At 34.4% G+C, this 18178-nt stretch overlaps 1 protein-coding gene across 5 annotated transcripts in view; it reads right to left on the bottom strand.

Moving 5' to 3' along the window:
• Positions 1–18178, bottom strand: part of ARHGAP15 (Rho GTPase activating protein 15) — a 575316-nt gene that overhangs the window by 270175 nt on the left and 286963 nt on the right. For all 5 annotated transcript variants that reach the window (XM_064484735.1, XM_010974707.3, XM_064484738.1 and 2 more), the window contains 2 exons: positions 12493–12591; positions 11134–11263 (listed from right to left, as the gene is read on the bottom strand). In XM_064484735.1, coding sequence (XP_064340805.1) covers positions 11134–11263; positions 12493–12591 — 229 coding nt within the window. The remainder of the gene's footprint in view (positions 1–11133; positions 11264–12492; positions 12592–18178) is intronic.

The following is an 18178-nucleotide window of genomic DNA, read 5'->3' as shown; positions in this document are numbered from 1 at the left end:
AGGGGATTAGCCCACTGAAATAAGAACCAGGTTTAAACTGTTGGGTTTCAAAGTCACAGATGAGAAGTGGTTACAAGAAAAGGAAGGAGAAAGGCAATAATAATGTAGAGGAGGGGTTTGTTTTAGTTTTTCCTCTAAACTGACTCACCTTAAATTAAGTGTCATGAATTGTTGTACTTAACTGCAGTAGAAAATACTGCATTTCTCCTCTAATTTTCTCTCAAGTTAAGAGTATAATAATTAAGAAATGATACTGGAATTTATATTTCAGCAAAAAAGTCTCTACTTGCCATGAGAAAAATATCATCAAACTGTGTTAAACAAAACTATTCAAGCTGAAAAGGATAACTTTTGAGTCTTGAGTCAGAGAACATTTTTTTTTCCAATTCACAAGTCATATCTACAGTAACACAACATAATAGGTTCTAATATTCCAATATACTCAAGAAAGAGTTAAAAGCTTCTTCTAAAACTTATGAAAATGATTGCTTTTATGTAACTGTAAAGAGTATTAAGTGAGTTCACTTCTTATGATTCTGTAATGACCTGCTATTACTATTCTGGAAGGTAAAGGAAATTTTAATGATTCCACTTGCATGTGATTAATATCTAACACTTCTTGACTAAAATTCTGGATTTTGTTCAATAAAAAGTAGTTAAGCAAAAATTGTATGGGTTCTCAATCAAACCATTCTGCGAAATCAGTTATGGCTAATTTAAAAATAAGGCATGGAACCTCAATAACAAAGCTAGGTACTGAATAGGAAAAAAAAAAAGATTAATTATTCTCTTGTAAGCTGTCCTGGAGTGATAAAACTAAATAACTGTAGTACATCCAGGCACTACTAAAATTTTGAGGAAACTCTTTCAATCTGTCTCATTAACATCCAATAAATTTTTAAAAGCCTGGATATTTAAGGGGAAATTTGTGAGAAAGAGTCTTACTTAGAAAAGTATTACCATTTACCCAGTTCAGTTTGCATTTCCTAGAATAAATAAAGGTGGATCTGAGAAAATGATGCTTTACTTCTAAGATAGTCATTATTAGCTCTTTCTAGTGAGTGAAATCTCATACAACTAGAAGGATTAATCAGACTTTATTTTGAATCTATTTTTTATTTATTGATAACTAAATTGTGAGCCTACTTATTAGTTTCTTTTCTTTTCTTTTTTTTTTTTTTTTTGGAATTTTTCCAAACTACTTCACTAAAGTGTATGCTGGTGGGCCTTGGTTGTTTTGGTAGGCACAACAGATAAACTTACTCAGTGAGTAAAATCACTAAGTCGTGGCTCATTCAGAATTATGACATCTTACCTAAAAGGCCAGTGGGAAGTGAATTCAGGTACTCAAGAACAACATGAAAATAAAAGACATTTAAGCCATAAAATACTGTTAGGCTTGCATCTGGAGAAGAGAAATAACAGAAAGAAGGCTATGTATGAGATTATGTATTCTTACAAGAGTCAAATGGAAAATAAGAGTAAGCAGCATTTCAAATGGAGTTTACACAAGAGCACATCCAGGAAATTCATGAATTTCTTCCAAGGAATTGTTCGGAGCTTTGGTTTTTTGGCTGTTGGTTTTGGTGAGAGTAGTTTACTCTTGGCTTAATTTTTATTATTGTTGTTATTGTTTGGCTAGAGCTGTTGACTTTTGACATGGATAATTCAGAGTTCATGACTTGGGTTTGGCTCAGGCAAAAGTTACAAGGAAAATATAAGTCAGTTTTGTCTCAGTCTGCAATCAGGAGTTGAAAGGGGTTGATGAGATAAAATAAATATTCACCATCCAAAATCACTGTTATGGCATAGCCATATGCAGAGTTATTTTACATAAAGAGAGAACAGACAGCTCTTCTACATAAGTAGCTCTTGTAAAGTCTCAGAGGCCACTCTCTGGCTCAGGACTTCCAAAAACATACTTAGAGGACTTATTTTTGTCATATGGGAGCATGTTTCTCAAACTTTAATGTGCATATAAATCACCTGTCAACTTACAGATTAGTAGGGTTAGGATGGGACTCCAAATTCTGTATTTCATAATAAGCTCCCAGGTGATATTGTTGCTGCTGGTTCTTGGACCACACTTTAAGTAGCAAGAATCTAATAAGATCCTAAAAGAATGACATACAGGATGCAAGTTCTGCTGAAATCCTAGGCTTCCTGATGTTGTGTCCCCCCCCCACCCCTACCACCACCAAACCACAGAAGCAGTGGGTATTTGGAAACTACCAAGAATCCTTCTAATACATGTCAAGAAAACCTGTAATATCCCCTCAGAAGTCTCTGGAATTTTCTTCCTTCTCCATTCCCATTGCCTAGTTTCAGCCCGTATGTTATGCTATTCCGGCCACTGTAATAGTTTCCTAATTACCTCATCTCTGAGTTTTCACTTTTTCGTGCTACTTATCACTTTGCCATTCTCCACATTTCCACCAAAATTATCACGTTGAATATCAGATCTGTTAATGTCTCCTGCCTGCATAAAAGTCTGTCATTACTGCATATAGTGTAAATCCAAATTTTTTAGCATTCCTTGCAAGACCTTTTGCCAAAGTTCCCTGCTCATTTCCAACCTGATCTCCAGTTGTTGCTCTAATGTTTTATGTACTCTAGGTTCACCAGTCTAGGGTATTCTCCAAACATGTTATGCACTATAGTTCTTTCTTCTCTACCTTAATATGTACGCATTTTCTTTTCTGTCATACTTCTCTTCCCAATTTGAATAACTCCCAGTGTTTCACAGCAGCATTAAACTCCAGCTAACTTTTGCTTTCCTTTGTTGCCTTCCTTCCCCTGGCTCTCTACCCCCAACTCCTACCTTGCCTCCAATACAGCCTTAAAAACTCTAAGTTAGCACCCACAGAAGAACATCAAGAGTAACTTGTGATTCTTTCAAATAAAATAGGAGGCCAGAATCCATGATAGAAAGATGCTGAGAGGAGAGCAACTTTAAGTAAAGGGACTAGGATTTTCCCTTTTCCCTCCCCCAAGATCTTAGTCGTTTTTATCCCTACTGTATAATATAACACTTGTTTGTACATGATTTTGCTAGGAACAGAACATGTGACCTGCCAAAAATATACCCCTGCTTTGAGATTTATTTTTAAGAGAAAACTGAGAAAGACATACAAATAGTGACCTTAAGATATCAAACCAGCACAAGTAGTCAGGATGAAGAAATAATCTATTATTGTTCTTAAAAATGTTTCAAGGGTTTTATCTTCAATTTTAGCACAGAATGAGAAGCATGTTGATAATGATTATTTGAATGTCCTCATTCACTCATTAACTAATTTAACACTGAACATTCTTGAGTACTCTGAAATATCATCAAACCACTCTGCTAGTTGCAGATAAAGGTAAGTTAGACAGAGTCCTCTTCAGAGGCTGGCAGTCTGGTGGGTAGACAAATAGACATGAATAATTAGCTTGTTGTAACACTTCAGCAATTTACAGCAGTAGAAATCTTCACTGAATAGTGTAGGAAAACCATGAAGAATCTCCTAACTAACCACAGAGGTTTGAGAAAGTTTTCTGGAGCAGGTGTGGCTTGAGCTGAGTCATACAGGATGTTAATTTAGCAAAGAGAAGACCTTGAATTAAACGTAAAAGTCAGCATACAGTACCATGCATCAGGAATTAAAAGTATCATTTCCCTGGAACATATACCATGGGTCAGAGAAGGGTGAGAAAAAACTGGAGAAGGGGATACAAGTCACAAAGAATTTTCTATTGAGGAACTTGGACTTGAGCTATTTCAATGCAGTGATTTGATTAGAAATTGTTCTTAACCTTTGACTTCAGTTTGGAGACACCGCCTCTGATGGCACCATCCCAGTCCTACAATTTCTAGGTCCTAAAATTTCCCAGTCCCACAACTTGCATCTACTATTTTGCCTCTATTTTTTAGGCCAATTAATTTTGTATACAAAAAGGGTATATTTATTTACCTTTATGAAATTGGGTAGCAGGAGTATTTGGCTTTAGGTACTATGTAAATAATCAAAGAGAGATGAGCTGGCAGACTGATTTACCATTCTCAAGTCATCCATTAGCCATTTCTTGAAGGAAGCTGGGTCCGTCACATTTTATTGCATTTGGATGGAAAGAGCTGGTATTTTTGGATACAACTCATAATTTGGGGTGAAGGCAACACCTGGTTTTCCCTGCATGGATGTGGGCTTTACTATGATAAAATGAGAAATCAACTTACTTTCCAAGAAAATCTCATCGATTATACATATTTACATTTAAATGTTTGATTCTAAGCATCCTATTGGGCCCATTTGGAACACTGAAATAAATGCATTAGAAAGTGATTTTTTTTTAAAAGAGTTTTAAAGAAAAGTAGCATTATTCCTATACTCTATAAACAAAAAGGAGTATGCCAAGTAAATCCTGTGTTCAGAAAGAGTTGATCATTTGCACTCAAAAGAATGCTTTTCTCTGCACAGGGATTCACTGTAAGAATGCTTTGAATATGATGTTTAGTTAAGATATTTTAAACTTGATTTGACACTAGTGAACAAATATTATATACCTAACTATATAAGAAAATGTTAATATATGCTCATTTTAGGGTCACGTAATAAACAGAGAGGAAACTTTCAGAGATTTAAAAACATTATTTTTTATATTGTTTATAATCACAGTAGTGTATTAATGCTAAGGAAATATTGCTTGAGAGTTAGAGCGAAGAGCCCTCTAGATTTGGCCTCCTATTGAAAGAAAGATGCCATTTGACCTAATGAAATCAGAAATTGATTAAATGCAGTTCATCTAAGGGGAAATATGGTCAGGGAGTTACTGCCAGGGTCAAGAGGAGATGGGGTGATCTAGTGCTTGAGTGCTGATAGGGTTAGATAGACTTTCAGAGTAGCTGATTCTACAAGATACATGACAATGGACACCAACAGGTCAGAGGGCAAGATCAACCCCTTAGATGGGAAGGAAGAGATTAATCAGGACATTCTTTGCTCCTCTTATAACTAAGTCCTCTTATCCAATGATTCATGGAGAACTGAATGTTTTGAAGAAACTGTAATCTATGGGTCCCAGGAAAGCCGGAGTTGCTGCTATCTTGGGAACACATGTCAGAACAATCGCTGTGGCTTCACAGTGCTTTGGTGAAGCCCTGGAACCTTCCTGAATAATACTGTTTTGACAAAGTAATTTAGATGCCTGATTATCAAGTGTGAATCTAACCTTTACTTTTTTTTCCTCATAATGTTTAAATCTTCCAGGTTTGGCAATGTAAATTTTTATTTAAAATTTTCATTTTTTTCTTCACCAAACCAGAATATTTTTAAATAAAGAACTCCCTTAACCAATGGAAAACAGTCAGGGAGAAAACTGACACTCACTGTTCCTTAGATACTATCTTATGACTTTGGTAAAAACAAAATTATTTTTTATTTTCACACTATAGATCAATGGTTTATTTTTCTCAGTTGGATATTGAATGGAAGTGGTGCCAGGGTGGCAATATTGGCTTTAGGAGGAAAAAGAATCAGGTAATTGATCATCTTACCTAAATCTGAAACCCTTTGAAAACACAGTACCCATAATAGTCTACACAATTATTACGACTTTTTTTTTTTTTTGTATCCAGGTAGGAGTTTTTCTCTTCTTCAGAGCTGAATATAATTTATTTGTGTAATTTTAAGATTGTTTTCATTTTCTTGGCAGATGGCTTATTCATCGTATTATTTTCATGCATTGGCAAGATTAGACTATTTTATACAAACTTCTTAATAAGAAGAAACTTTAATATACGTATTTATATGAGTCTCAAGAAAAAGCCTCATAATATGTGTTTCAAACAATTGCTAATTACATATTTATCCAAGAAACTAGTATGAATTTTCCATTTTGGATAAGAATAAACATTTTACAAATTTTCTTAATTATATAGTTGTCAGAAGGTCACAATAGTCACAAGAAAAAAAACTGGCTTTTGGGGAAAAAGTAGGAAAAGGATGACTTATCAGTGTTTTATATTTAAAGGAAGTCTTAATGTAACCCATATTCAGAAAATCTGATATTTCTTCTACAATTTTCAAATTGCAATTTGTATATATTCTTTTATTGAACTGTGAACCTGAGTAATGCCTAATTGTATGTGTGTGTATGTGTTTACTCATTTTTAATTGTGAAACTTTCAAACATACAGAAAACAATAGCACCATGACCACTTGTGTAGACACCATCTAGATTCAACAAATGTGAACATTTGGGACAATGCTAGACTTATCTGTCATTACATAGATTGCCCACAAAAAAATCTGCCCTTGCTGAGGACTCTCTTCCCTGTCCATGATGCAAAAACTTCCTCCCAGTCCTGTATTCTCTCCTTTTCTCACTATTTCTTCTGGCTTGGACTTTTTGCATTCCATCCCTGCCACCAAATGGGGATTTTCAGGGTCCAGGAGCCTCCTAGTCAAAGCCACCTAATTGCGTTGGTGAAGTTGGTGCGGGAGTGGGTGGGAAGGAAAAGGGAAATCAGATGGAAAGCAATGCTACTGGGAAGACAGAGCTCCTAGGGCCAGGGGTGCAACAAACTCAGAATGCGCTATTCCCTAGAAACAATACTCTAAATGACTGCGTAAGATTCAAGTGTGCTTTTGTGGCTGGTATAGATTCTTTATGAAAATGTGTTGAGTTCTAAGCAGCTAGTTTACAACTGGATTTTGAGAATACAGTCTACTTACAGTTGTGGATGGCCTGTATTATAATTATTTAGATTAGCATAAAAACTAACTGCCTTCTCTATCATACTTGTTTTCACTTGGCATGATCATAATTTGCAAGCAAATTTTTAAACAAAGATATCACTAAGTTTCACAAGCATTTTCATTTTCTACGTTGTATAAATATCTCAATCCAATTTTTCCATTTCTGTCTTTATTCCTGAAGCCTCGTACAACACCCTTATCACATACATCACTAAAGAACTATGGAATTGGGAAATCCATATCTCAGTATTTTTAGAATTTCACTCAGAACACATTTGGTTTTTATGATACCTTAATCAAAAGACAGCTAAAAGGATACCGATTTCCTTCTGGTTCTATAAATTTTGATTGTATTCTTCTAACTTATGTTCATTTTGAGTTGCTTATTTATAATGCTAAGTATCAATTTTGAATAGAAGTTATCCAAGATCTCCACACATGGATTTTACAGCTTAGCAGTTGATTACCATCAGACATATTACCCCTAAAGCATAATCTAAATACAAAAACAATTTTTAAAAATAGAAAGTACAGATGAATGGAGCCAAGAATTTTAGTTGTGTACCTTCAGACGTACCAGCTAATGAAAAACAATAAACATATGAATGAGTGAATAAACTAGAGTTACGGCTAAAGTCATAGCAAAATGGCTAGATGCTGAATCCTTTTCAGCACCTGGAACTCCTTAATGACCCACTCTTCGGGGCATAAAGGATCAGGAGTATCTCTTGGCTCCCTTGTACTGTTTGCTGGTGTGCTACTCCCAAGAATGCCCTGGCTGCCATTTCCACCTGGGGAGTCGCCAAGGGAAAGAGCAGCCGCTCACATTTAGATGTTTGCAGCCATAACTCCCATATCCAATTCTGTGCACTCAGGGAGAGGATGTCAAGTACACATACCCTGCTCCAGTCTTCCATCAGACACCACCCTTGGCTCATGCCCTATTTTGGTGCCATCTGCATGGGGACACAGAGGATAACAATAAGAGCTCCTACTTACTGAGTGCCTGCTGTGAGCTAAGTATTTACATATCTAATTTCAAATTCTCACTCGATCCTACAAGGACAGCAGTAGACCCATTTTTGCAGATCTAGAAAGTAAAGCTCAGAAAAATTAAGAAACCACTCCAAGATTTGTTGGATTTATATTTGAGTCTTTCCCCTTTGTCTTCAGGGGAAGACACTTTTCCTTCCTCGGAAAAATATGTTAGCATTTTCTTTGATTGACTCTCCACTTTCCGTAACAGCCCTCCCTGGAGAGCTGCTCTCCCACTCTCATCCCATGCTGGTGTCCTGAATTTCCCACAGTGATTTGGCCCTTACATTGAATTTTCTGGCTTCTTGTCTGTTAGACTCAAATGATATCTTAAAATATCTGATCAGTACTTAATAGCGCTGGCAGGTTAGAATCACATTTTAAAAAGGGAAGTACTTTAAGCACTTGAATTTCTGAATTCACTCATTGAAAGTACGTTATTTTTTTCCCATGTCATACAGAGAAACTGGACAATGAAATGACCACCTGTTAGCTGCTAATGATGTTCACATGCTTTTAAAAAAAGTAATTCTGGCTTTATCTGTCTACAATCTTGGCGACAAAACTCGTGGGAACATCAAGGGCACAGGAAGCCAAAGGCAGCAAACTGACAATAAAGTTTGTGCTTAGACTTCTAATAAGGAAGGAGATACTGTGAATCTCTAATTCCACATAATTATTCAATCTCAAGAGGATGACATAAAACCGAATGAATGTTTTAAAAACCCAAGTTTGGGTGTTCAAATCTGGGACTGAGATCAGAGAGGTTTCACAGAGCCTATTTCCTACTTGAAAAAAAATATTTTTAAAAGTATTAAATATAAAATATGCCAATCACTATTTCAAATGCATAGTCTAATTTGATATTGTGTGGATGGGTCAATCATTGTGCCTTTCAAATGAAAATGAATACGTACATACTGAATGAACTTAACTCAAAATAATAGATGGATATTAACTGTATCCTACGTTGCAAAAAATATACTAGCCCTAAAAAAGACGTGCAACTATAAATATCCACCAAAATACAGAAAAGAAGCATCTTCTAAAATTAGGGCTAGCATTAAAGATTAAATGACCCTTTTAGTTTAATGGTGAAATAAAAGTCCAAAGACAACATCTGGTTTTAATTCCTTTGCTGATTTGTTTTTGAGTCCCTATTTTAGTTTATTGATTTATATGGATCTCATTTTTAATGTAATATTTCCATACAAGTCCAAGATTGATATAAACTTTAATTTTTATTTGTTCACTTCACTATAGTGTGATGGTTAAAAGGACAGACTAATATCGGATTGTTTGGGTTTGACACTTGTCTCTGTAACTTGTCTTTGAACAAGTTGCTTTAATTCTCTGTGTCTCAGTTTCATCATCTATAAAACAGGGTTAATAATGGTACCTATGTCATTGGCTTAGGAGGAGGATTAAGTAAATCAACATAAGACAAGCACTTACAACAATGCCTGAATGGTAAATACTCAGTATTTGTTAGCTATCATTATTTTTTAACTGCAAAGAAAAAGCCGTCTATGAGGTCATTGTTTAATTAAGTATATTTTGAAATGAACAGAATGAATCATATGTCTCTTTCCTTGTCTTTAAGGCAAGGTTGAATTTAAGCCCAAAATAGACAAATAATTATCTTTCCCAGTTAAAAAAAAATTCTAAAGAGAAGTGCTGGTATTCATACCCATAGGAATTTTGTTTCCTAACTATGGTCTGAAACACCTCAATGGACTACTGCTAACACAGAATCCATTTACCTCAATGTTTCTCAACACACTTTTACAAACCTTAAATTTCTCCTGAGCTTTAGGCTTTGGAAATGTGTCACAGTCTCCTCCAAACTGACAACTACATCTGAGATTCCAGAGCTACTGCTCATTGTCTCATACGTCCTTTTATATCTACTACAAAATATTTATGCAGTTAACATTAACTCTGAACTCACGATTGAATTCTGATTCTAAAATCTGTCCCATATGAAGTGGGACAATGACCAGGAATTAAAGAGGAATCTTCAAATGATATAACTCCAAATTAGGCCAACATATGAAATTTTTTTTAAATGGCATTGCTAATATTCCACAAATAACTTAATTTGAAAGCACCATACAGTATAAGACATTGATATTGATAATTTTAAGCTCTAACTTAACACAACTGGCTAAATAAATATGTATCTAGCAGTTGCTGAAATTATGGTATAGTTCTTTGAATAATGATAATTTTGAAAGGCTGCTCCTACTCAAAGTTGTTTTTAGATTTGGGCTCCTAATAATTTAGATTTGGAAGATACATTATCACATATAACTTCTTGTCATGGGGGTGAGTGTGCATGTATATTTATATATACATAAATATAATATATTATTCCCTAATGCACACAAATAGATATATATATAGTCATCGAGCATATTTACTCATGTACATATGTAGATATTCTATACTCAGCCTTTCTCTGCTTCCTGGGTTCTCCTTAAATTCAAAAAGCTACAGTATAACTATACTGATCTTTGGTCAGAGGGAAGTGGCAGGAAAAACAGTGATGCAGAATATTGCAGGGAAGCGGGTATAGCTCAGTGGCAGAGCTTCGGCCTGCAGAAGATTGGGGGTAGCTAGGTAGCTGATCCAGGAAAGGTCTATAACTTTTAAGACTTCAGGAAATTATTTTTCTCTGATTCCAGAGATATCTACTTGTTCTTTCAGGAGGTTGAGACCCCTACCAACCCTGAGATACATATGACACCTTTTCATAACCCCCTTTTATTGAAGAAGTGAGGTGAAAAAGACTAAGGGATGGGCTCAAGGTCACTATATAAGGGGACAAACAGATCCTTCTTACTTCGAACTCGTTTCTCTCAGAATGTTAGAATTATGTATGACCTTGGAGGACATCTAATACACATTCCATGTTTCTAAATCTTTCTGGAGTTCTAAAAGTATGGAAAGCTGCTTAGCCTGTTGGTTTATGCTGGGCCAACTGTGCTGGTCACTCATATATCTTTTAATGTATGGAAACCAAATAGTCAGCATACCAAGGTTTGGAGACGCTTGACATTTCCCACTCTCAAAATCAATCACCAATCTGAACGCCATGGTTATTACTCAGAGATTCAGAGGTTTGCTGTAAGCAGAGACCATGACCTTGGAACAATTATTTTCTCGAAAGGCATTACCAACAATGACGTGAGCAAAGCGCCCATACTGCCCTCCAGTGCACGAATCCTCAGCTAGGAAATGGCTACCAATCTTCCATAAGTAGTATGAGTTTGGCTCAAACCTCATTTCAAAGCATTTATATTTCATAAGCAGTGCATTTAAACAAAGTTAAAATGAGCAAGTAAAAAAAAATACTTACTTAAAGATTTTCTGTGCTCAGGTTTCTGTTCTTTTATATCACTATCATAGTGACTCAGTAATTCAGTACTGGAGGATCTCTGAATTTTGAATAATTCCAGGTTTCTTGAAGGACTGCTTGCATCCTTTGGCTGGAAATAACAATTAGATGGAATAATTTTACAAGGAAGAAAAAATTTATGAACTGTTTCTGTGATATATTTTGATGTTAGATTAAAAGGAAGTTGAAAATAAGATAATTATTTTGGGATAGGGCCCCAATACTAAGCTCAATATTCAAACTTAGTAATAATAATAATTATAAATATAATACTTACTAGATACCGTGCCTACCCTAAGCACTCCATGCATAACTCAGTCATCACAGTAATCCTATGAGGTAGGTATTATTAACATTAGCCTTATTTTCCAGACAAGGAAACTGAAGCCAAAAGAGATAAGTAATTTGCCTAAGGCCACACAGCTAGTAAATGATAGAACTGGGATTCAAATTCAAACTCAGGCAGTTTGACTCCACAGTCCAATCTTAATGACAACAAACTCTGTGTGTGTGTCTGTGTGTGTGCGCGCGTTCGTGCACGCGTGCACCCATGTGTGCTTGGATGAGGGTACTATACTGAGGATGAGGAAAAGTAAATTTGTTACTTTTTTTAAAGTTTTGATCCCAACATAATGTAATTGAAGTCTACAGTTAAATAGCAATAAAATTACACAAAAATGTTGTATTTTTATTTTTTACCTTATTAAAGCTCTCAAGAATATTTTCTCCTCAAGATTTTGCAAATACTAGTGATCTAAAATGAGATGTTTGGCCTAGAAAAAGTACAATATGAGTGGTTTTAAATAATTTGACTCTTTTAAGAACATACTCTAAGTATGTGATTTAGAATTTCATGAAGTTCTAGATATGTAATTTTCAAGAGAACAATCTAGCTTAGCTGAAACAATGAAAATCAGTACAAAGGATTATTGTTTACTGGTATTACAACAGTGAATATGGGCTTAAATACACTGATATTTATTTTCAAGAAGATGTATTACAGATTGCATATATTGAAAATGTGAAAATTCATAGTTATTAAGCTCTTGTGGGCTTTTTACAGCCTTCAGTAAATGAATGTGTTATTTCAGAAAAATAAAAAGAATGCACTGTGTTTTTGAAAGAGAAATCAAATGACATTTAGTTCCACAAGTTCTGTCTGCTGAAAACGTTTTTAGTGGACTCTATTTAAACTTAAAATAACTTAATAACTCTCAATTAGTAGGATCCATTTAAACGTACGTGCGTTATATACCTAAGAGATAGATTTAAATGACTACATTTCTAATTAATCAGGTAACAGCCAAAACAAATACATACCAATCTGTCAATTGCATTTTTGATAGCGTGGAACCAATCCAATATGATGAAGTCAATATCTGACTGCAGAAGAAACTCATTTCCTGATACCGTTGTGATCTAAAAAAACAAACAAACAAACAAAAACGACAGGTAAGCAAACCATTGAACTAGATCTCTTACAGTTAAAAAATATATCCTTTTTAAAAAAACACACTTTAATACACTGAAATATTTTCTTGCATTCCCATAATTGTCTTTCTGGGAACTGGAAGACTAGGATCATTTTGAACTGCTCTACATAAACTGTTTTTTTCATGTCATAACAAATACATTATTGTTTTAATAACAGAATGATTAAACTCAGAGTAGTCTAAAGCTGAACTACTCCAACTCATGCAGAAGCAAGCCAGGAAGTTCAGGATAATGCAGACAGTATCCACTTAAGTCAGAACCTCAGAAAAATGCACCCGGGTGTGTCAGAATTCATTCTGCACTTTTGGCTCTTTCCTGTTTGTCTTTTTCAAATCTAATAGTATCTCTATATTTGATTTCCTTTTATGGAGGGCACTAAAACAGATTATTTACCAAAGAGACTAATGCAGACTTTTCTAAAAGGTCATTCTAATGAATAACATTTGGCTATTTCTACTTTCCTATCATAAAGATCTATAGGAAAGTAATAAAGGACCAATTTCCCCACAAAGGGAGTACTTTAGAATAAAAGTTCATTTACATATTGGAACCTCTCATGGAGAGTATTTATCAAATGAACATTCCTGTTCCAGACTCTGAGGGCTGTTAAGTAGTTGGCAATATTTAGCATGCAACTATACGTTTTCCATTACAGGGAATCTTTCTCCCTGGAATTGTGAAAGAAAGATGTGATCCCATAGAATACAGAGCAATGCTCTTGATTTCACATGGTAAGGGACTACTTAGAGAAGAATTTGATTAGAGTGGGTGTGCAACACTTTTTGTATTAGACCATCAATCTGAACTGTGAAGATTTTCCCTTTGTATTATTGACTTTTTGTTTCAAAAGGAAAATGAATATTTCCCAACTACTGTCACACATCAAGCAAGGCTTCTGAGGTTTAGAGGACTGACATTTCAACATACTCAATCAGGAGCCAGTCCCCTCTTCTCAGCCTGACTTTCTCCAAATCGGAAGTGAATGCTGAAATGTGGCATAGGTTCAGAAAATCACCAATCATGCTATAAAATATCTCTGTAATTCTATCAGTAAAGTGACAATTATTACCCCAAATAGCTCACTCTGAAGGTTTTGGTGATTCTTATGGCAACATTTAATGACAACGATCCTGGAGTTTTAAAGAAATCTTTGACTACACACATACATATATATTTATTTGCATTGATTTTTGGAAAACAACTACTTAGAGATGGAACATTACTCAGTGCTGCAATGCAACCATTCTTGAGTGAGTTGGATTCCAACTTTTAACAACTGTAAGAAGAGGAACTATCCAAAGTACATACAATTATGAGAAGTGAAAGATTAGAAAATAAGAGAAATTTAATTACCCACACTAGAATTTGACAGATTACCAGGGCCAATCACCTTTTTTTTTTTTTTTAAGTAAAACTGCATATAAGATTTGGGATGGCTCAAAATAGCCTCCAAATAGTCCTCTGTTTTATGTATCTAGTAAAAGATAGTTAAGCTGATTGTTTGCTTAATTATCTGAACACCCTTGCAGTGTTCTTTACTTACATAAAGCTCCAAATATTTGTTTTATGATGTGTTGCCACAGAAATAGTAATCTAAAAATATAAGGTCACTTCTAACTAACCCAAGAAAATTAGTAACGTCCTTGACCTCTACCTTCATCCTAATCTAAACATAAATATTTTGATTGTGAATGTATTATATAATGTCACTATTTGCTAACATACACAAAGAAAAATGAATTAGCCAAAACACAATGTACAATGTAACATATTTCTCTATTGTTAGAAATAAACCATTATTAAAATTATAGAAAGGAACATTTTCAAAGTACCAGAAATAAACATAATTAGATTTACTGTATTCTGAGGGTTTAGGAAAGAGCCAACATAGTTCAGTTTCCAGTCTAGTAAATTCAAACCGTGATAAAATATAAGCATTTCAACAGTGCATTTGCATTTTTGGTGCATGCTGTGCAATGCAAAGGGGATCTTTACTGCTAACACAACCAAAAGCAAGATGTATTTTAAAAGTTTCTTTGTCCAAATATATTACTGCATTAATCGTACATAATCAGTGATTTATGAATTCATTTTGGGAAGCTGGATCAGAGAACTATATGAATGCAATTCATTCAAAACATACTATCAGAGAGATACAGTTTACATCCTTTCCTCTGTCTTCCCACTAATCTTTTGAGTTACTAGGCAGTCTGGAGAAGTCTGCTACTGCTCTCTACAGTTTAAACGCATCCACTTCTTAATTACAGTCAGTAATTGACTTTGTTCTGCTCCATTCCAGTCACTCACAGGAAAGCAGTTTCAAAGTCTTTGGCTGCTAAAACCCATTTAATTCAGGTTTCTCAATCCACTTTTCTAACACTACCTCTTTAGGTTTTCTGATAAATGGTTTGCTGAATCACACTTGAACTTTGAACAGTCAAATTTTCAACACTCTTGAGAAAAACAGATATCGGTAAATGTTAGCTTTGACTAAACCTTTTGATTGAGTAACTCCTGATGACAATCTAGAGTGATATAGAACTGATAACAAACATAAAATATTTGATATTAAGCCAGGTTAATGTATTCTTTCAATATCATACTTTGCCTAAGTAAGAGACAGATGCTGGAACAAGGTGGATGAAGGATGAACTTACAGAACACATGATGGATTTAGGCAAGAGTTGCTCGTCTTCATTTTGCTTCAAAGCCTACATTAGACTAATGTCTCTTGAAATCCTTCATCTCCATCAAGTTGTATTCTGAAAGGGTGTATCCTGTCACCAAAGCAGTCTCAATGAAATTTGCTGGTGTTGTTAAGAATGGATAGCTTTAAATACCCGTCTGGGGCAATTTGCCTGAAACTTTTTCTTACCAAATAATGATCCCTCTGAATTCCTGCTAGTAATAAATGTGTGCCTAAGAAATTATATAAGCATATTCACTGGGCGGGATGTGGAATAGACGCATTCCTTCATGCTTTTTAGTATTAAACAATATTGATTTTAGTATTCACCGTCAGTAATTCAACAGCAGTTTTCCCTTGGGCTAGCAATCTTAGTCTCCATCCTTGCTATTGGTTCCTCTGAAGATGGAGGCAGGTATACCCAGCTCCAAACTTCACTGACTAGAGATGAGGAGAGAAGAAATTTGTGTTTTTTGGCTTTAATTAACAAATGGAATATTGTCATGCTAATTTAAAACATCTTAGAGGAGTTTTAATGAGTAGTGTCTATGTTTATTTTGGTACTGCCCTTTTCAATTCTGTCAATTAAGTATCGCCCTTGTCAAAATGCATTCTGGCAGTTAGTCTTTCCCATGTTAAATTTTAATTTAAATGAGAATTTAATATGTAGAATGGCATTTATATCATCAAAAATTTCCATACTTTGGTTACCAGAATAGAAACAAAAATTTTCAAACTTCACATTTTTTTCTGATTATAAGAATAATTAAATTTTCTATGGAGAATTTAGAAAAAATAAAGATAATGAAAAAACAAAACTATCCATACCTCCACTGAGTAAACGTTATAGATATTTTAATGTAGTTACTGTCAGTCTTTAATAAATGATAACCAAATGTATATGATAATGATCAATGGATAATGTTATGCTATAGATAAATATCTCATCAGTAAAACATATTTGATGGTTAAATATTGTCAGCTAGTATCGTTCCAGTTGAACTCAAATGCTTGTTGGGAGACTATCAAAAGTGCAAACGTTAGCAAGTGATATATGTTCCCCTCTTTCATAGTAACAACTTTCCTATTGCAGAATAAATCCCACAACTAATTCTTGGTTCAGGAGAATGAGAAGCTGTATTTCTGACTGAACATCCTCTAATTATCAACTGGACTGATTAAACATCTATTAAGTGCAAGGCACATTGCTAGAAGCTAGGGATACACAACCCCCACCCTCAAGAGCTCACAATCTGTTTGAATAAAGAGGACATACGCATATAAAGATAAATAACAGTAGAAAATAGCTGATACAAAGTCCCAATGTAAGTGGCACAGACAAGGCTCACGTCAAGATTTCAGAGGAGGGAGTAATTACTGCAGACACATTTACAGCATGGAATTGTGCATAAACTGTTGGTCATGATATGTTATTCTTTAAAGGTTGATTGTATCAGAACTTTAGTATATTAAGGATATGAATACTACCACTTGGTATGCAAAGTGATTTCAGCTTTAATGATCTCAAAGCACACAATAAACATTCTTCAAATGTAGCTTTCCTCCATTATCATAAAGTAATTTTGCAAATGAAGAAAATGAAGCAAATGAGGAAAATGAGAATGCCATTCTATCAAATTGGCATCATTTTAAATGACAGAATTAAGAGCTTACAAAGATCTTGATTTCCAGTTCACTCGTTCTCAGCAAACAATTGTATACAGTCAAGGACTCTGTGAATATGGGGACAGGACCATGATGACTTGATTTCAGTTGTGAAATTTGGAATTTAGACCTTATGTAAAAGTTGCTTGTTTCTTTACTATCATGCTAAAGATAGAACAATTTTAAAAGATCACTCAATATCTTTACTCAGGTTTTTTTTTTTTTTTTTTTTTGCCCTTTTTTTCCCTCAAAAATAACCACTATCCTGCTATGAACAAATATATCTAAAACAGAATTGAGGCATCCAAAAAAAGTCTTGAGATCCTAGCAAGGACTGAAATAATCCCATGTTTGAGTTAAATATCTTTTACTTTTTGCTCAGGATCAATCTTTGACTATAAGCCTAAGGAGGGTTTATTCCATCTTAATAAACTGAAACTGTATACAGGAAATGTGTAATAAAATATGCCAGATCCAAAGAGCCTTAAAAAATGTTAGATGATGTGGCTACAGTGTTTCTACAAATAAGCAGGTTACTCATTAAAGAAGGATGGCATTTAATTACTACTGTATTTGGAGACACTTTTGACTTCTTGATGAAATCATTGTATTTAAATTAAGTAGGTATAAAAAGTTGTTTCAAGTATAGTAAATTCATTTTAAGTAAAAATAAATTACTTTTATATTAATCTTGGTTATACCTTTGTTTAATTCTGACAGCATAAAATATAGATACATATTTTGGCCATATCATAGTGATATATCAAGATCTAAAATTTAAGCATATTACTTTTAAAACACCCTCAGATTAACGTTTTTTTTCACCCTGCATCACACTCCACATTTGATATAGAGGTTGTCCTAGTTATACTAATAGTTAAGTTACTTGGTCTCAAAGGTGTTTATGACCACCAAAGAAATTACATTATCAAGCTGCATGTCTGCCTCCAATTACATTCTGGTTCAAGTAACTCCTAACATTTTTCTTAACATGTCGAGCAAAGTTAACATAAAACTAAGGGTAAAATATCAGTTAGAAGTAAAAGGTCTTCAATTTGTCTTTCCAAAAATGTTACTTGTTAAAACATTTTGTGAGAAAGTATCTGCCTTGTGTTCCCAATGTTGCTAGATGTTAAGTAAATATATGCTGATTATAAAGAA

The sequence above is a fragment of the Camelus dromedarius genome, chromosome 4 (assembly GCF_036321535.1).
Source record: "Camelus dromedarius isolate mCamDro1 chromosome 4, mCamDro1.pat, whole genome shotgun sequence".
Lineage (NCBI taxonomy): Eukaryota > Metazoa > Chordata > Mammalia > Artiodactyla > Camelidae > Camelus > Camelus dromedarius.
This window is presented reverse-complemented; position numbering and strand designations above follow the sequence as displayed.